Below are 21,931 nucleotides of genomic sequence, written 5' to 3'. Positions count from 1 at the left end.
AATTTGTAGCCTACTAGGGTAATTGATTCTGGTTGGACCTATCGAAAAACTGATGATGGTTGGACCTATTTTTTCAATCACTAGTTTAGTCAATCTTCGCTAATTTTTTTTTTCAAAGACCACTTTACTATCATAAAAAAAAAACTCTTTTTCTTCAATTTGCATGGGTGTTTTATAGAAAAAAAAAACACTTCAAAACAATTGAGTTTCAATGTGTTTTCAAAACAGTTCACTTTCCACGCATTTGCTCGTCATCATGCCTTACTTTCAAACATACAAAAAAGGAATATTTTTTACATTTATTTTTATTTTCATGCAGTAAAATACTGCTTTAAGGTGTAAACAACACGTTAGTACGCCATTTATCCATTGGTTTCACTAAAATGATTGAATAATTGACGAAATTCGAATAGATAAATATGATTATGGTTGGACCTACGCATGATGATGGTTGGACCTATGTGTTTCCTAAGACGGCCGCTAGGTGCGCTTCGGTTTGTCTACATCCTTCATGCGCAGCTGATTTGAAATTCGATTTCGTTTTGGCCGAGTGATCAGTTTCTTCGATTGAAAAAATGGCTTAAGAAAAGAGTTTAACGGTCGAAAATGTTCAAGAGGCTGTTCTTTTAGCAAGAAATAAATCACTTACCGCGTATCAGGCACAGAAAAGGTACAATATTCCGAAAACGACACTTCACGCAAAAATTAAGGGAAGCCACGGCAAGAAATATGGAAGGGAAATAGTGTTGAGTGTTGATTTGGAGAACCAGCTAGCTAATATTACAATACTTCTCCCTCAAACAACACCATGATGACGTCATGCTCGTTTGACTACACTAACTGACAGTTCGTTTGGATACATTATACTTTGCCTCCGCTTATCTATGGAATCTATAGTATCTATAAGATCTATATGTTCAACAATAATGTTGGTGGGTCATCAGTACAGTGCTGCTTAGCCTCGTTAAATTTGTTTAATCTGATGGACTATTCCAAGACAAATGACAATATTCAGCCTATTTCTACTGCCGAAAAGCAGGGGAAATGAGAGAAAATAAAGTCAATGATGTACATTAATATGGTTGTTAGTATCGTAAATTGGGGTAGCATTGATAGTTTTTATTAAGTATATTCTGAATATTTTTTCCAGCAATGAATGTTTATCAATTTTTTTTTCAAACTAGTACTGAGGATCCTAAAGTTAATTCTTTAGCAATATGTTTAAAGGAAATTAAAGCATTAGCACTATTGTTTAGTCTTGTAATCGAACATCAGTATTTTGATATGGGGTTACTTTGATAATGCTCGATGAATATAGAAATATATGCGTGATTCTCAAACAATTTAGTTCTTGAAATATGAAACTTTGCATGAGTATATAATCAGAAAACATCATAATCAATAAGAGACAACATTGAGTTTGTGATGGCTATATCGGAAATACATTTTATAGGCAAGTGATTGTTTAAATGCTTTATCAAACAGGTGAAAAACAAGAAAATTGTTGTTTAACATGTTTGGAAAAACGATATCATCGGAAATACCCTGAGCTACTATATGGAATCAATGTTTCCAATCTGGAAAAAGCGCAGAGAGTAAATTTAATCATTATATTCTACTATCAAAGTTACCCGCGATATCAAATATACCCTGTTTTACGGAACTTTTGAGTATTGATAATATTTCTGCCCGTGTGGTGCTTGCTATAGACGTAAGAAATACTTTTTTCTTCAGTACACACTAAAAAAAGTCTTGTAAATTTCCGTGCCCTGAGACCGACACATACAAGCGGCCCAAATGACATATGAATCAGTTGAAAGAAACGAGAAAATAAATTCAATCAATCGTACTTTTCGTCGAGTTGCGTATGTTTCGGTTTAAGAACACTTAATTTTACATGACATTTTTGTTAACGTTCCATAATTTACGTCAAAGATGGATTACGTCTCGTATAAATTAGTTATTTTTAAGTGTGTATGTATTTAAGTGTATTTAAGACGTTCGACAAAATTAAAAGATTGATCATGTTGGAAATGTTGGAAAGTGTGTACAGACAGCTCATGCCCTCTAACAGAAATTTATGCCTATCCTATTAGATAAATTAAAATTAAAGGTTTTGAAAAATAAACATACACTCTAAAAAAATTACACGAGCTTGAATTGACGTATGATCTAATTTTGTTGTCATGTAATTCGATAAACAACTTAATTTTATGTGCACATAGACGCACTTCAAAAAATAAAGGTCGACATTTAATAATAAACACATCTAGATGTAAAAAAGCGTCTTATGATTGAATATCACATCAACTTCTGAAAAATATGTCATGCTTTTAAAATTAGGTGTTAAAAAACCTAAAATTACATGACCGAAACAGAAAAATAAATTCGTGACAGATTTTTATGTCCGAATAGATGTAAAATTAAATGATGCCTAACCTCGGTGACAACGCACCTGAAAGCAGTAAGTAAAGCTTCGATCGTCATCGGCAACGCACTGCAGTTTTATCGCGTTACGGTACGGTATTGAAAAAAATGAGTGTCCGGTGCAATATCACATCACATCACATCAATATCAATATCACGCGAATTCCACATTTTATAACACAACATATCCGGCTGCATAGGAATTCACAAGTCTTTAAGTGCGCTTTCAGATGTGAAGTGATATTCAAGTCATTTGTGGCATATCGACAGCACTTGAGGTAGCGCCATATTGAATGGCAAAGTGAAATTTTATACGAATGTCCGATAATATCCTGTAGTGTCAAAACAAACGATTTTAAATCAATCACTAAGCATGCAATACACCACATATCCACAGGAGAGCCTTTTTTTGCCCGTTGAATTGCCGGAGAACCAAACCATTCGCAACACCAAACAGCTTGAGAATCCACACTAAATTATGTCTAAAAGATGTAAAATTGCAGGATTTTGAAAAATTATCAAAATCAGTCAAAATGAGCACCAGTGACAGAAATTTACGTCACGAAATGTAAAAATATGTCTTCAGTTTGTGGTTTGAGTAAATTTAAGAAAAGACGTAAATTTAGGTCGATTAAGCCGCTTCTTTTGAGTACATCTAAAAAGATTTAAATTTACATGAAATTTTTCAAGTGTGTAATCTATAAAAAAAATAATGTAGGAACTGAAATTTACGTCATGACATGTAAAAATATGTTTTCAGTTTATGGTTCACGTAAATTGAGGTCACTTAAGCCGCTTTTTTTAGGCACGTCTAAAAAGATTTAAATTTACATGAAATGTTCCAAGATATATACGATGGAACATAAACATTATGCGATGAAATTCATTCTTATATGCGATTTACACTAAATCTGTGGTATTTTACGATTCTATCTTTGCATTGATATATGACTTCTGGTTGTTTGAGTTGTGAGTTCAGACCTGGTTTCAAAACAAAACTGCCACACTACAAAATCACTATTTTTACTCGTGACGTCATTCATAATTGACGTAAATCATGGAACGTTAACAAGCATAACATGTTAAAGTAATTGTTCCGCAACCGAAACATACTCGACGAAAAGTGCGGTGGATTGAATTGAATTTCTTGTTTCTTTCAACTGATTCTGTTTCAGAGCACCTAAATTTACATCAATTTTTCTAAGTGTGCAGTTTGAAAAAAATCATGTAAATTAAGGTGCTCTTAGAGTGTCATATATGAGCGTCAATTTTGACATACATTTGAGTGAAACGCAACGCGAAATATAGCTTAAAAAACGTACTTTTCGTCGAGCAACGAACTTTTCAGTCTCGGAGAACTTGACATGTTTGTTTACGTCTCATCTTTTATGTCAAAGATGGATTCCGTCAGGTGTAAAATTTGCTATTTCTAAGTGTGTACGAATGCAAAAATGTTGTCCGCTTAGAAAGCTCTTGGTAAACAACTGTTTAAGTATAAAAAAGGAGAAGATATGATACAGGTATTCCACTAAGACGCCCTCATTCATCAGGAACTGTCAACGTTTAAAATTCCAGCCGGGACGTAATAAGCAAGAAGCGGAAGAAGCCTATTTCCGACTGGGTAAATTTGCGATTGATGGCAAACTTACTTTACACTGGAAGTAAAGGCTACGAAGCTGGGGAATTTTCAGTACACTTATAATGCGTACAATCATTATTATCATAATTATTAAATATTTTTTAAACCACGAAAAATCAAAACAAAAATTATTTATTGTAAAACACTAATTTTTAATAACACTAGTTTACAGCATTTTTGAACTCGGTAAGGTGATGATCATTTCCAATGCAAAATCCTACGCTGAATTCAATGCCGTGGTCAGAAAAAATTAAAGTAGAGCCATTTTTGAGATATACAAAATTTTTGATTTTTTGAATTTTGGACAAAAGTACGATTACTAAAATGTCAATATCTTTGAAACTAGTGCACCAATTTTAAATCTTTTTTTATAAAAATGAAGCTAAATAAATTTGCTATCGTTCACTAGAATATTATGTCTTAATTAAAAATTTAATTTTAAAGTCATTTAAAAATTTACAGCATTTTTTTTTATTTTTCCTGCGAATTTTCCATAAAAATCTTGTTTTAATCAACATTTTTAATGGGATTCAAAGATTCAAAAAATCATTCCATAATAGATTCTTAAAGTCCATGCAAAACCGGAGAAAATGAGCCTTTAATGGATGAAATTGGTTGGAAATTGTCCAAGTTATGAGCATTTTTGTAAAACACTTAAAAATGTTGCTGTTTTGGCCAATCTTTTCGGACGTAGTGTTCCTTACGAGCTCGACTGTCCTATTTACACAAAAAAACACATATATTTTGTGTATCCCTGTTGCAATCCAGTCAACATGGCAACCACTTTAAGATCGGAACAAATTTTTCAATTGTGTTGATTGTAATTTATCAAATTGAGCAATAGAGCCATTGATTCATACGTTTCCTTCATATTAACGGCATGAGCTAATGGAATAGAAGGTTTCTCATTCCCTTGATGCAGTAAAACGGCTTTCAAGCTCAACTTGCTGCTATCGATGAATAAACGCCATTCAGCTGGATCATATGGCTCTCCAAACTCTTCAAACAAGCCGTTTACGTCATGGCAAAAAAAGGCCTTGTCCTTTGTAGAATAATATTTGTCAAATTTCTTGTGACGATTCCTGTGACAAGAAATTTTGACCTCCTTGCTCAGCATGTTGTGTTCTTTCAAGCGTGATGCCAGCAATTCGGATTTCTCCTTCGATAAGTCGAGATCTCGCACCAAATCATTAAATTCGGATTGTGTAAACAGTTTTGGGTTTCTTTCCAATTCCACCTCGAAGTCTTCCTCGCATTCCTCCTTGAATTCCTCGTCACTTTTTGTAACGGTCGATTCAACAGAGGGCGCTCGTTTCCGCTTTGGATAAACAGGATACGGGACCGAACTTGAATGTGGAACAGGTTTTGTCATAGAAGCGGTCGACGCCATATGGTGGGCATGTCAAAGGACAAATAGCGACTGACAGATAACAAATAAGTGAGTTAGTAAATAAGACATTAACACTTATCAAAAATAGATGAAGTAAGATAATGTCGATCAGGAAAGAACAAAGCACTACCATGCTGTACATAAATTGTTTATATGAAAGTTATTCAAAAAATCAATTAACCTTGCGCCTGACATCCACCTAGCCAAGCACGTTTTGCACGAACTATATAATACTTTTGGAATCCACGGTTCGTCAAAGTCTCCAGGATCAATTTTAAAATAAAGCCTGTATGCAGTTTGCAACGAAGCAGTGAAATTGACCGATTTTGTAAATATATAGTTGCCACACGCGTAACAAAACTTTTGAGGATCATTTTTACACTTGAATTCACGTTTTGTCGTATACATCGTTAAGCAATTTTAAAGAAAGAAAGCTGTCAAATTGAGTTGGTTGCGTTAGGTTCTCGCCGAGCGGTCTCACAAACACTAGCGTAAATTATATTGTTGAAAATATCCCATTTAATTTTGCGTGACAGCTGGTAGTGTAAGTGAAATGCACCGTATGCGTACACGTCCGCAGAGAGGCTTACTGGAAGTGGTGCATGAACCTAGGAGCGGGACAACGGCCAATCTTGGAACATTCAATTTCCATGATTTTACAAAAAAATTCATAACTTCGACAATTTCCAACCGATTTCATCCATTAAAGGCTCATTTTCTCCAGTTTTTAATGGACTTTAAGAATAAATTATGGAATGATTTTTTGGATCTTTTTATCCCATTAAAAATGTTGATTAAAACAAGATTTTTATGGAAAATTCGCAGGAAAAATAAAAAAAATGCTGTAAATTTTTAAATGACTTCAAAATTAAATTTTTAATTAAGACATAATATTCTAGTGAACGATAGCAAATTTATTTAGCTTCACTTTCATAAAAAAAGATTTAAAATTGGTGCACTAGTTCCAAAGATATTGACATTTTAGTAATCGTACTTTTGTCCTAAATTCAAAAAATCAAAATTTTTGTATATCTCAAAAATGGTTCTACTTTAATTTTTTCTGACCACGGCATTGAATTCAGCGTAGGATTTTGCATAAGAAACGTTGGTCAACCACTAAAGTTCACACTTTTTATGTTGTTTTGTAAACTAGTGTAATTCATTACCCATATCGACTTAACCACCTTGATAGTAAACATAACCTACTTTTATGGTATAAATAGAAAGTATTTTCCACTTTTTCTACTATGGAATGTTCTCATCAGTCCCTATATCTATGTAATCTCTTCAATTCTTCACGTTTATCTTCCGTCTCCAATTCCCACTTGTTACTCGCCGTGGGGACGTGATGCGTCGAAGTTAAAGGCGTGAAACACGTGTCAGCTGTCATCCATTGGAAGAACTAGCACCACCAACAACAGCAACAAAAACAATCACACAGCTACGGTAGGGGAAACGGACAAACTACACGACAAAGATTTATCGATATGATAATCAGGGATGTAAACCGTTGACGTTTTTCACTACACTCGCTTCGTTGTCGTGCGCGACAGTCTGCTTGTAATCGTACTCTCATGCTGTACCGTCGTCTCTCTTACACAACACAAACGGTAGAACAACATTCGAGCAAAAAGAAAATTTTCAAATAACTATCATATGCCATGTGGGGTTTCGTTCTAATTCCTCAATTTGGTGTAAATTAAACCATTTCTGATCAGAAATATTATTACTAGGACATTGTTGCTTGCTATTTTCAGAATTCACACAAGCACAGCATCAGCAGCTCTTTGTTATGAGAAAAACTAAAATACATACATTCGTGACTGTCTTTGACAACAGTGTCGTATGATAGAGCCTATCATATGACATTTTAGTTTGGTAGTGTAATTTGATAGCTTGTTTTGCAACTGTCGCAAGCAAAGGCAGTCGAATATCACAGAAAATGTGTCTACTACGGTGACCACTTACAAGACTGATGATAATTATCTCCACGGGATCGCACAGGTTTCTTTAAACGCACCCGTAAATGATGGAACGGCAATATCTCCTCCGCAGGGAATAAATCAACGCCATGTCACACAATCACACATACGCACACATGCCTACATTGGATTATTGAAGTCGATTTATATTTGTCACTCCTAGGATCGTTTACTATGCTTAACATTTTAAAAGATGCATTACAATGGTTAATTTTTGTTAAAATTCTATATTTTTACAGTCATGTTGTGAAATGTTGAAAATCAGCTAATCAACGTATTTACAATATGTTAATCATGGCATTTGTTAATAGTTCGCTTTGACGTAGACCTTCTTTAACATAAACAATAAACTGTCCAAAGCCCTTAGGAACTTCTACCCGCACGGTTCTTTATATTGTTTCGGCGATTAATAACTTCCGCCTTGTAGTGTGTCTCCACATTTCCCGTACGGTACCTCTGTTATCAACGAAGAATGCGGTTCCATTGTTTTCGAATTTCGTTGTCACGGAACGATGAACCCGAACACCCCGTGATGACTACCTCCACTACTGGGGCCTATTCACAGTACGGCTACTTTTTTTCCAGCTGTGCTTGGCCCAGACATCACAATCATCATCACTCATGTTGATATGCTGGTATCGGTATGCTACCATAAACAGTTTAGCCAAGACTATATGTGTTCATTTTTTATGCTACAGACCTATGTCGACTAATTTCTTGCAAACTTGCCGGAAGATAAGAAACAATACCCATCATCATCACCATCATAACGGGCTGTACTTCGCCGATATCAAAGACAAAAACACATGTGCTGCTGCGATAAGGCCGTAAGCACGAATTGCGTGTTGGTAAAAATTGATAGTAGACGTTTCATTTGAGTGGTTTTGTACCATACTGTGCAAAGCGAGTAAAACACAAACAGCATGCGCTAATATTTTCAAAAACGCTCATGTTTTGAAAGCTGAACATTGATCTTACCTTTTGTCAAAAGAAAAGTTGATACGATTTTAAACCGCTACAAGACGACATCAATCTCATCACACTTTTGTCTATTTCCCATTTTCAGGACCGTCAAGCGCAAAGCTCCTCGTCACATTCCACCGGATTCATTAGTCATTATCGTAGTTCACTGCTCTCTCCCCCCGGACATAGCGAAGGTGCACCAGCTTCGTCTGGTACCAGCAGATCATGTTTCACTCGACTGCAGCGGCCGCGTACTCCGACATGACAGCAGCTGCGGTGGCAACGGGTAATTCGGGTTCCTATCATCAGACGGCCTCGGCAGCCGCAGCAGCAGCAGCCGCCGCCAACGCACCGGTATACGTTCCATCGAACCGCGCACTGAGCCACTCACAGTACGGTCATGCGGCGAATTTTCCGACGCAAAACGGTTGGCCAACGGATGGATTTGGTGAGTGTTTTTATAGGTCTCTAAAACCGGCCATCTTGAAAAAAGCTTGATGAAAATTTTGCGCGAAAACGCGTTATATCTTTCGAATGAAGTACTTTTAATTAATTTGAGTGTTACTGTAGGGGATTAAAATGTCGAAACCTATATATTTGAACCACTTTCATCAAATAGGAGAAATGGCTCTAATGTTGGCCTATGGATCTAAGATTGGGCCCATCGCTAGAAATCTACAATTTATCAATTTTATCCAGATGAACGCATCATTGGGACGGTACTAATGGATATTTTTGGTCGCTATTGTAAATTTAGTCGATTGCTGAATTTATGTATGGGCCCAAATTAGGGGCATTTATATCTCCCGCACAATCATCGACAACATTAATAAAAGCTTTTAAAAATAGCAGAGAAGCATTTTAAAATTTCAATCCCATACTCTGCCATTATAGTACCCATTTATGAGTACAATTTCACCCATTTTGAAGTAAAGTAGCTTAACCTATTAAATGGGTAAAAAAATACCCATTAATACGTAACATTTACGCACTAACGGGTACCAATTACTCATTTATGCGTATTAGTTAACCATTAATGTTAACCTACTTTACTTCAAAATGGATGAAATTGTACCCATTAATGGGTACTTTCCAGTTACAGTGTACACCTTACCGTTCAAAATTTTGATATCCGTACCATTATGCCTTTTTTTTCAAGATGGCCAAAAGGCTTAGTTTTGATGGCCTATCTGCCCATAACCGCTCCATAACATAACAGAAAACTGGAAATGAGAAAACGGCATTTAAAGATTTTACAAGTATTCTCATTTTATACTTATTTTGGAGGGATTATTTTGAAAATAAACGTACAATGTGATAGAATTCATCATGTTCAGTAAAAAATATCGTGAATTTTTATTTTACGACCAAAATCTGAGTGGGACTGACTTGAGATTACATTTAGCGTCAATGAAAAAAATAACCGCAAGTCAGTCACAATACCATGACGATGCTACATTAGTTTAGCATAGTATTCAACAGTAGATAGATACCATGGTCCCATAGAACATCATTGAATGTTTTTGGAATTGTTCCGCTGGTTCCGGAGCAATGGCCGGAACATATTCCGGCGAATATGGGTATTGAGACCATACATTTTCAAAAACGTGCCGAATTCCACCATTCGATAAATCAATTCACATTAGAATTCAAAAAAAAGATCAATAAGAGTCATGATGAGTAACCAGAACCATGTTGGCCACACCCGAACATGTTTTGGGTATCTCCGGGGTAGTCATAAAATCATTTTAAAACCAAATCTATCATGTGACACATCAAATCACATGAGAATTCATAGCCATAACCATTGGCGGTCATATTGAGGATCGTAAGAACTATATTTTCCACATCCGGACATGTTCCGGATAATCTAGAGGAAGAATCTGTCTTGAATAAAATCTCATGATGCGATATGTTGTTTAACATTCTTAATGCAATAGAAGCCAGTTTAAAAAGATAGCTGTGACGTTTTATAGTTTATTTAATGAAATCATTTTGTTTTTTTTTTCCAAATGGACTTTACTTGCGGTTACTTTTCGTTGTGTGACAATTTGACTTGGTATTGTTTTTCATTTTTCTTGGACAAAATACACACTTAGAAATAACTAATTTGACACTCATGGAATCCATCTTTGACATAAATGATGAGACGTAAACAAACATGTCAAGTTCTCCGAGACTGAAAAGTTCGTTGCTTGACGAAAAGTACGTTTGATCAAGCTTTAAGTGTCTCCTTCTTTCCTTTATTTAACGTCGGTCTCTGTTCCGCAATCTAGTGCCAATCACCGACGGACATCGATTGCCATCCATTGACGGCAACCGAATGTGCAGGAAGGCAGCTTCCACACCTGCGTAGGATATCGCACCCATTCACAAACACACATGGGCCGGGACCAACGGCTTTACTTCCCTTCCGAAGGAAGACGTAACCAGAGATTTTTATGCCTCAGAAAAATCCCACCGACCTCGGCTGGGATTGAACCCAGACCCATTGGGGTGTTAGAAAGCAGTCACGCTTACCACTACACCACCGACGCCGGCTCGCTTTAAGTGTCTGTTAGGGCTCAAATTCATGTCAAAATTGACGCTCGTATATTTCACTCTCAGAGCCCCTAAATTTTCATGAATTTTTAAAAGTTTGTACATTTTTTCAATAGCATACCTCAAAATACATAGAAGATACTGAATAAAGATGCTAACTCAAAATTGAAAACCGGCAATATAGTTGGTAGAACATCGTTCAAACAAGGAGATTAGTATAATATTTAGTATAATTTCAAGAAGATAGCATACAATACAATATTCAAGGACAAATTTTCAAATAGACGTAATTGACAAGTGTTCAGTGTCCGGAGGATCAGCTGATTGTGACTTTCGGCAACCGGAATTTATATATTTATTTATTTATTTGTTGTCAATCAGTGTGGATCGTTTTAAAATAGTTGCCTTAAATGCTATTTTCTAATTTTATCAAGTTTAAAAATATATATATACATTAGAGCAACGTTTCTCAATCTATGGGTCGCCAGCCACCAGTGGGTCGTGGGTTGCCCTCATGTGGGTCACAGAAATTCAGACAACTCGATCATAGGTTTTTAAAATTGCTTGCAGAATTTATCTGTTTTTAAAATTATGCTGGGATAATCAATTTCAAGGCCATTTTGGCATTATACAGCCAATTTTTCAAATGCTTGGCCATTTTGACGATTTTGTGTTATTTAAGGGCAATTTTAACGTTTCATGATTATTATAAGAGTTGTCATTTTGTTGATAAGATTTGTACCGTGCCAGCACCATATTTGATGCGTCCCTAATGATGACGCACTCGTCTAATTTTTATCGCATCTCGATTTTGACAAGATATTTTTTTTAAACTTTGTTACACCATCATCCCTAGAACACAGCAACTAATATTTGCAGAAGTAACATTGCAAAAATAATGATTGGAAATAGTCGAACGTTATTGAGTGCGTCGATTTAGGAACCGCTACGAACATGGTGCCTCCACGGTAGGACAATTTATGCAATTCCAGGCCGTTTTAATCTTGTTTAGCGATTGTGACACCTTTTTGGTGTTTTGACGTTTCTAATGTTATATCAGTATTTTCGAGATTATTTTGAGTGTGTTCAGGGCGTTATTAAAAGCCATTTTAGCGCTTAAATGCCTTTTTCGGCCTGAAAGTATGTCTCAGTCGGTTTTGTAACAATGTTGTAAGGTGGGTTTCTAATTAGATGTTTTTGGTACTATTTATGCGTTTAAAGAGCCCTCTCAGTGTCTTCAGATGGTTTTTGAACATTTGAGGCCGTTTTTGGATTTAGTTTTGTCGATTTACCATAATTTTGTACACAGATAAAAATTCTGAATTTTAATTGTGATGTAAACATTCATTCATGTAGACTTGTATTTCATTTCACGCAACCGAGCAACTTGCAAACAATGTTGTTTACAAAGATGGGCTTTTGTATACAATATTTGCTACATTGCATGGAATGTGTCAGAACTTTACATCATATATAATGTAAACGTAGGGAAAAAGACGGCTTCGGCATGACAGACTATTTTCGGCAACCCAAATTGAAACACTATTTTCACTGGATTTTCTTACGAAAACACTTCGCTGAATGCATGCAAACGATTCTTTATGCTTTCAGCTTCAAATTGACTATATTTTTACCACTGAGAAAAAGCAATCTAGCAAGGTTTTCTTGAAATGCAACACACGCACTACAAATTGTAGCTGATTTCGAGTTGCCGATAATAGAACAGCTGATTTACATGCAGTTCAAATGGAACGGTTGCCGAAGAAAAACTGGTTGCCGACAATACTCGCTCTCACTAGAGAAGATTGGAGCTTTGTAAAAGCGTTTCAAAACAGTTTTTGACAATTCTTTCGACTGAAATTGTTAGAGCAGCTGGCAGCAAATGTTTGTAAACAAACCAATACTGCACATGTGTGCGTTCCATAGAGAAAAAGGCTATAGAAAGAAGGTCGCTGCTTAGGTTGCCGAGAATACGTAAATTCCCCTATATGATATGTGACGCTCCATTTATGTGCATCATATTGAACAGAAATTTACACTACTTTTTCGAACTGTGTAGATTCTAGCTATTTTATCTTTCTATGCATTTTTGGGGTGTTTTCACGTTTCAAGCCGTTAAAATGCCATGTTTTTTTTTTGCGTTTTACAGCCATTTTGTAATTTTTAATATCATTTTGGCCTTAGAACATCTGTATTTAATATTGGTGGGTCGCAAGCTTGTACAATACCTAAAAGTCTGTCGCAATCGAAAAATGTTTGAGAACCGCTGCATTAGAGTGTTTCAGCGTTATATGGAAAAAAAATTAAGTTTGAAATTTCAAACGCTACCCTCTGGAATGGTAGCTTGGTGGTTAGAATATATAACTTTCAGGACCCACACACAATTAAAACACTTTGTATTGGAATATTGCAGCATTGTATGGTCTCCTTTTTCAATCACGCACTAAGAAAGATTAGAATCCGTGCAAAAACAATTTCTACTATACGCTCTTCGTAAATAAGGTTAGACATCATTTCCTCTTCCATCATATGAAGCACGCTGCATGTTTATAAATATACAAACATTAAAAGAGCGTCGTGAATACACACCAAAAATTTCTAAATTTTACTGGCGATGTAAACATCCATGCATGCAAACATTCATACATGTAAACTTCCTTTTCACGTAAACTAGCAACTTGCAAGAAATGTTGCAAACAAAATTGAACAGTTGCATACAATATATGGGATATTGCATGACATGTCTCATAAATTTACACGATCTATAATCTAAACTTTTATGATATATGACGCTCCATTTATGTGCATCATAGTAACGGAAATTTACACTACTTTTTTTTTAGCTGTGTATGCAATGTTTTCATTTGTAAACGATATCATTTCGCAGCGCATTGACTCCACAGAACTTTTATCAAAATTAAATTTCCATGCACCTACTCGGCAACTCCGAAATCGAAATTTATTTGTCATAAAACATCATCGCACAAATTATGCAAAATATGGGCCATTAAACCGCATGATGTCCTCTTACAATCAATACTGCGAAACCATTGACTTTACAATGTCTCGGTATAAACTAAAACAATATTTTACTCCACAAGGCATTACAACTCATAAAAAATAGGAAAGCTGACACTGCTTTATTTTTATTAAAGACAAAATTATACTTTTAACCTTTTGTTGACGAAATAAATAAATAAATTTAAGAAAACAAAACTGTATTCGAATAGGTACTAGTCTGCGATGGTTGACGAAAAATAAATAAATAAATAAATAAAAATCACCCCGCCAAATTTTCGCGGGAACCCCTTACTCAAACGGCTTGAAGATTGTATGAGGGAATGAGCCACTTTCACATTCGTTGCTCTAGGTGGCGCTGTAGCTGGTCTATTTTCTTTGTATACAAAATGCAGAACCTTTGAAGTATTGGTACCAGTGTTGGCAAACTCATCAATCAAATAATATATATTGGAACGAAATATCATGCTTGATATTGATTTTACAAGCTCCTTTGATATTGCGAGACTCTTCACAACGTGCAAAAATCAAGCTGAGAGTTGACTATTTAGACACAAAAATGATTCCGTTGCACATCGGTAATCCTGACCCGGATCAACCATAATCTTGATTATTACGTATTTTTGATCAAAGTAAATATACCTTGATTATTCTCTACAACTATATGAAATGAAGTAAATTGGTGATTTTTGACATATAAGCTGATCATTAGCTCCAAGTGATCACCAAATGGTCCGCCAGAGGATTCGGAACATCTGTAAAATTAATTGTGTAAATTTGATCAAAGTAGGCCTTGATTTGTTCTGATACGATATGGAATATAGTAAAATGGTATTTGATATATTAGCCAGTCATTGCTTCTAAGTAGCCTCCAGATGACCCACCGTAAGATTTGGAACATTCATAACATTTATTGCTGTGTAAATTTAATCATAGTAGGCCTTGATTTATCTCTGCATTTATATACGATGTGAGAAAATGGTGTTTTCTGATATATTAACTGGTCATCGGCTCCAAGTTGTAACCAGATGGCCCACCGAAAAATCCGGAACATCCGTGAAATTGACTACTGCGTACATTTGTTTACAGTAGGCCTTGATTTTTCTCTGTAACTCTATGGAACGTACACAGATAAAAATTCTGAATTTTAATAGTTATGTAAACATTAATTAACGTAAACTTGTATTTCATTTCACGCAATCGAACAACTTGTAAACAATGTTGTTTACAACAATGAGCTTTTGTATACAATATTTACTACATTGTATGAAATGTCTCAGAACTTTACATGATATATAATGTAAACTTATATGATATGTGACGCTCCATTTTCGTGCATCATACTGAACAGAAATTTACACTACTTTTTCGAACTGTGTAGTAAAATGGTGTTTTTTTTATATATTAGCTTGTCATTGGTTCCGACTGGTCACCAGATGGTGCACCAGAAGATTCGGAACATCTGTAAAATTGATTACTGTGTAAATTTTATCGAAGTAGGACTTGATTTATTCTGATACTATATGGAATGTAGTTAAATGGTGATTTGTGATATATTAGCCAGTCATTGCTAGTAAGTGGCAACCAGATGACCCACCGAAAGATCTGGAACATTCGTAACATTTATTGCTTAGTAAATTTGATCATAGTAGGCCTTGATTTTTCATTGCAACTAAATGGAATGTAGTAAAATGGTGGTTTTTATATATAATCTGATCATTGGCTCTGAATGGTCACCGAAAAGTCCTGAACTGAACATCTGTAGAATTGATTGCAGTGTAAAGAAAATGGTGGATTAATTAATGTTTGGAGATCTTCCTTTTGAATCATTTCTTAAGAGCCATTGTTGAAAAGTGTACATCAGTATAGGGCTATTTCAGTTTATATTTCTACAAATAGTTTTTAAATGAATGTTTTTTTTATTATATGAACTTAAAACTTTTTAGGTCATTCACTAGGCATACTAGTCGCAGAATGCGATGTGAACTCGTGACATTCAGCATAAAATGATTAATGAGCTTTACATTAGCGATTCTCTCTTTCTCAACTACATACTAATAAGTCAGCGCTATGAGTCGTTAGAAAACTAATCCAATGAAACCATCACTGTGATACGACTCCAAACGAGACGGTTCTGCTAATCTTTTCAACTCATGAATGAGCTTCAAAATCCGACTGGCAAACTAAATCCTGCCGTTTCGTAAAATGCTCTATAAGGAACTGGAAAATGTGGCAAAAGTGGCAAATGATTAAGATCTTACTACTTTGATCATCTTCTTCAGCTGCAGAGAAAAATCACTTTAGGTTAAAACGTATGGTTTGATTGTAAAATTGCCCTTTGGTGCATCCTATGATGTTGTAGAAGAAATGCAATAATATATATGTATGAACCTAACAATTTTGCATAACATATATGTTCCGTTGGAACCGGGTTTCACATCAGGAAAAATATATATTGTTGTATTTGGTAATATTCTAGTGAATGTTTTATTGCATTTCAAGACCAAATTCATGGTATTATCAATTTAACAGATGTTCCGTGTCCTCCAGTGAATCACCCAGTGAACACTCAGAGTCTATGACCACACAGATAAAAATCCTGAATTTTAATTGTGATGTAAACATTCCATCACGTAGACTTGTATTTCATTTCACGCAACCGAGCAACTGTAAACGTATATGGTATGTGACGCTCCATTTATGTGCATCATATTGAACAGAAATTTACACTACTTTTTCGAACTGTGCACCCTTTGTTGTATTTCATATCGTGCTAGAGAAAATTCGTTAGAGTCCCTCAAACACACATATGATGCAAACGTTTTACGGACGTTTAAGGTCTACCGGGGGATCCCTCAGATTCTATGACCAATATTCAATATTGTTGCACAGTAAAATCACTTCATTCTTCAACCAAATATACAAAGCAATTAATGTCATGGATGTTCATGATTTTGTAGAAAGCTATAAGGTCAACTCAAAGTTTATGATAATGATCGACGGAAATAAATCATGGAAAAAAAAATTATCACATATCCCAATTTTGTTACATTCCTTATGGCTGCAATGAGATAATAATTAGTCAAAAAATAGAATGTTGCATTGAAATACTTCAAATCGCATTATATTTAAATGTTCCCTCATTTCATATCCGTTCAACCATTCTGAACGACCATCCCGTTGTGGTTATATCACAGCATTGCTAATAATGTATGCATCTATATCTTTTCCGGTACCATGTGGAGTCAACAAAGCAAAAGTGAAAGGAGAGCAGCAAAATGTAGCACATACGATACGACAATGGAGTGATGCTCGTTAAGAAAATACCCGGAGATGGACACTGTCTATTTGACGCACTGGTGTTAGAGTTTTATAAGACGCAACTAGGAACTCAAGATCATCATAAATAATGGACTTACGTCGAAATGGCGTGGAACGCATCATACTATTCATTTGACTCATACATTTCATGTGTACTTCTGAGTGGATTCTGTTTATGTGTGGACACATGGAAATTCGCCAATAAAAATGTGTCGATTTTTATTAGTGTAAGATATTCGAGTATTTAATACTTAAACAAAATACTCAAAATAACTTTAAAAAAGTTACCGTGTGTATTTTTTCCAAAACACACTTTTAGACGTAGAAGTGCCGTTTTCGTGCTTTAATTTATTTAAAAATGTGCAAGATTGTCCATAAGCCATAACCATAACAAAAAATTATACAAATTTTCATTTAAATCAGAAAATGTCCAGTTTAATCGATTCTTCATTTGGCGCGGAACTACTCATTTTTTTGCTTTGTGAAAGCTGACATTTGTGATTTTAAGGGGAATCTAAAAAAAATCACATTTTTTCTAATTTTTCAAAGAAAATTCACGTGCAAAAACATTTTAACAACGGCGCCGGTGGTGTAGTGGTAAGCGTGATTACCTCTCACCCCAGCAGGCCTGGGTTCAATCCCAGTCGGCGCCGCCGGGATGTTCTGAGGCATAACATCTCTGATCACGCCTTCCTTCGGATGGGAAGTAAAGCCGTTGGTCCCCGGTTCATGAGTTGATGGGTCGATAGGTAGGGTCCAGGTGTGGGAGCTGCCTTCCTGGCACGTCGGTAGCATTGGTGCTCAGCACGGAAAACAAGATCAACGGAAAAAACAAACGAAAGGAAAAAAAAAAAAAAAAAACATTTTAACATTTTAAGTCATTATGGCATAAAATTGGACTCAAAAAACCACAAAACATCGACTTTTATGTTTTGCTGAGAGTCCAATGTTCATTTTTCATGACGAGATAGAAAAAAAATTGACATGTAATTTTTGACAAAAATCTATGGAAGAAACTGATTTTCTTGATCTGATTTGAATTTTTCCCAATATTTTTAGAAAAATAAAAACGTACCGATTTTTTTTTTCATTTTGGGGCTGGTAGCCTTCATCTTAAAGTTTCATACTATGGCTTCCGAGGGTGGTACGGAGTCAAACGCTTTCCTGTAGTCAATGTAAACCATTCTGAGGATACGCTGGTTGAATACTGCCTGTCCAAAGACGACTGCCTCACTGTTGGTCTAGTCTTAGTCTTTCTAGTCTAGCTAGTGAGTCCCGTGTGTTCTTCTTGCATCCTTTTTGTTCCTCGGTTAGGGATTCAACCAGTGGATTGATCCCCGTAAGGCGGGTATATGATCGGAACTGCTACACCAAACTTGACAGAGCTGCTTGCAAAGGATTCACTTGGACTGATTTGGTGAGATTGCGAATCCTGACCCATCTCCTACCCAACTGTCCAACTTAATTTCACATTTCATTTCATTTCATCAACACAATTGATGATCTATGCGATATTGCGCTTAAATTGAAATGAAATATCGTTTAAATTTACGCCAAATCTAGCGCTAATTTTTCATATGGCGATGCTCGATAAATAGGTGATTGGCTTGTACATGGATGTGTCTGCCATATTACTTGCCTTGAAAAGCAGGAAAGGTAGCACTTGGGTGGCGAATTCCGGTAGTGTGTGAGGCTCATGTAGTACCTTATTGAAAAACTCAACCATCTTGGAATGTGCTACGGTCAGCACCTTGAACCAGAAATTGTGAACCCCTCTCGAGACCTGGAGCTGCCCAATTTCTCTGAAATCATGTAGCTTCATTTTTTCGACAAGGACGACGGCTCGCATTTACTCGATTTCGCCTCGTTGAAATCAAAAACAGTGGGACATTGCTCAGTCCGCATCGTGCTCTCTTGCCGTGCGGATCTATTTGCTTTTTGCTGAAGGAAGTGTTACTACTACCTAAAGCTACAACAAATTTAAACAGCACTTTTCAGTGCTCAACCTGTAAAAATTTTCTACCTTGTTCAACTCTTATTCCTCTTCGATCCTTGTTTGGACCCTACCCGAGGTAATCCTTCTTGGATATCGATTTGGAAAATTCCTCTTCGATCCTTCAGATTCTTATAATAATCTGCTTGGAAGTCGATTTGGATAAAAATTTACTGCCGCCATGGCGCCTAAACGCAAAAGAAAGGGGCAAACTCTTGACCCCCCTTCTGATGAAATTAATTTGAGTAATCAATTTGATTTGCTCACGGATGATGAGAATGATCCATCATCCAAGAAAAATTCTAGTAAACTTTCCCGGCTTAATGCCAAGAAGGAAAAGATTCCCCCTATTGTGATAACCACTACCGATTTCCATGCTCTTCGCATGGAACTTTTGAATTTCGTGAAAGTTAAGTTTTCACTACAAATTGGACGTCGGGGTGAATGCCGTGTATTGGCTGAAACCTTGGACGGATTTAAATGTCTTCTCAAGTATCTTACTGAGAAGAAGCACAAATTTTTTACTTACGACACCAAAACTGAACGTGTGTTCAAGGTTGTCATGAAAGGACTGCCCAGTGGTGAATCCCTGGATCAGATCAAAGATGAACTGGCAAAATTACTTGAAGTTGTGCCACTCCAAGTAATCAAAATGAAAATGAAATCCCGTCCTGGCGATTCGCGCAACGGGATTTCTAATGATTTTTATTTAGTTCACTTCAAGTCTAGTGAACTAAACAACCTTAAGGCCTTAGAAAAAGCTAGCCTTATGCTCTATGTCCGAGTGAAGTGGGAACACTTCAGGAAGACTGGAGGAAATTTCCAAAACCTCACCCAGTGCCGTAAGTGCCAGGGATGGGGTCACGGAACTAAAAATTGCTACATGCCAGCTAAATGCATGAATTGTGGTGATTCCTCTCACGCAAAGGACGACTGTCCTGTGAAGGAAGATCCTAAGAAATTTAAATGTTCAAATTGTGGTGAAAACCACAAATCCAATTTTTGGGAATGTAAGACTCGCAAAGCGATCCTACAATCTCGTTCTAACCGTCAGGTAGGAAGCGCTCCACGTTTCCGACCAGGTACACATTCCTCTGCTGTTAACAACGGTCAGCGAGGAACAAATTCTACATTCGTACCCGTAGGTACAAATATCACCCCTGCTTCAAATGTTTCATCTGTACCTACTCCCCTCGCTGCTAACAATGTTCAGCGAGTTAATGGAGCTACCTATGCTGCTATTGCAGCGGGTAGAAATCAAAATACTAACCAACGTTCTAACGGAAATTTTGACAATTTTGACTTAGGAAGCATTACTGCCCCCAAAATGGAATTTTTACAGAATTCATTAATTGACATGATTTCTGATATGCTTAAATCTAACTCCATGTTTGATGCTATTCAAACTGGAGTAAAATTTGCAAATAATATTGTCATGACTTTAAAATTCAGTAATGGATTTTAAAGCATTAAATATTGTAAATTGGAATGCTCGATCTCTTAAAGATAATGAAGACGAGCTATTTAACTTTTTGAGAGTTCATAACGTGCATATTGCCGTTATAACTGAAACGTTCCTTAAACCTGCCCATAAGGTTAAGAAGGACGCAAATTACTTGATTTATAGAAATGATCGTCTTGATGGACCCTGTGGTGGCGTTGCCATCATTATTCATAGACGAATCAAACATAAAATTCTTTCTTCATTTGAAACCAAAGTTTTTGAAACTTTGGGGGTTTCTGTTGAAACAAAATTTGGACAACTTACGTTTATAGCTGCCTATTTGCCATTCCAATGCGTAGGCCAGCAAAAGAATTTTCTCAAGGGTGACCTCCAGAAACTTACCCGTCATAGGTCTAAATTCTTCATTATTGGTGATTTTAATGCAAAACACCGCTCATGGAATAATGCTCAAAGCAATTTCAATGGTAATATTCTGTTTGATGATTGTTCTGCAGGTTATTACACTATTCAATATCCAAACAGCCCAACATGCTTTTCTTCTGCAAGAAATCCCTCCACTATTGATTTGGTCTTAACTGATTCATGTCAACTTTGTAGCCAATTGGTTACCCATGCTGACTTCGGTTCTGATCACCTTCCAGTAACTTTTGAAATATCCCAAGAAATAATTTGTAATCCCAACAGCTCTACTTTCAATTACCATAGAGCTGATTGGGAGCAGTATCGAACATTTATGGAATATAACTTCGATCCAAACATTCCTTTGCAAACCAAAGATGAAATTAATTATGCTCTTGAATCTCTTAAAAGTTATCTGGCGGGATTTGCAAAAACAAATTAAAAAGCGATTCTCTGCCCTGAGGAACAAAACTTTTGAAAATAATATTTCTAAATTAGACCCGAGTTCCAAACCCTTTTGGAAACTCACAAAAATTTTGAAAAAACCTCAAGAGCCTATTCCAGCGCTTAAAGAAGGTGGTAAAATTTTGATCACAAATTTGGAAAAAGCTCAGAAACTTGCTAAGCAATTCGAGAGTTCCCATAATTTCAGTTTGGGTCTTACTAGTCCTATTGAGAATCAGGTTGCTCGGGATTTTCTGAATATTTTCTCTCGGGAAAATATTTTTGATGATTCCTGGGGGACTGATTTGGACGAAGTAAGGTCTATAACTAAAAATTTTCAAAATATGAA

General features: G+C 36.0%; 1 protein-coding gene across 4 annotated transcripts in view; it reads left to right on the top strand.

Moving 5' to 3' along the window:
• Positions 1 to 21,931, top strand: part of LOC135698664 (GATA-binding factor A-like) — a 444,653-nt gene that overhangs the window by 409,761 nt on the left and 12,961 nt on the right. For 3 of the 4 annotated variants that reach the window (XM_065218738.1, XM_065218737.1, XM_065218739.1), the window contains exon 1: positions 8,509 to 8,849. The exons of the other annotated variant lie outside the window; for it this stretch is intronic. In XM_065218738.1, coding sequence (XP_065074810.1) covers positions 8,627 to 8,849 — 223 coding nt within the window. In that variant the 5' untranslated portion in view covers positions 8,509 to 8,626. Of the gene's footprint in view, positions 1 to 8,508; positions 8,850 to 21,931 lie in introns of those variants that run through there. 4 annotated transcript variants of the gene reach the window in all.

The sequence above is a fragment of the Ochlerotatus camptorhynchus genome, unplaced genomic scaffold, assembly GCF_037179485.1.
Source record: "Ochlerotatus camptorhynchus isolate MF236.1 unplaced genomic scaffold, CSIRO-AGI_Acam_v1.1 ptg000093l, whole genome shotgun sequence".
NCBI lineage: Eukaryota > Metazoa > Arthropoda > Insecta > Diptera > Culicidae > Ochlerotatus > Ochlerotatus camptorhynchus.
This window is presented reverse-complemented; position numbering and strand designations above follow the sequence as displayed.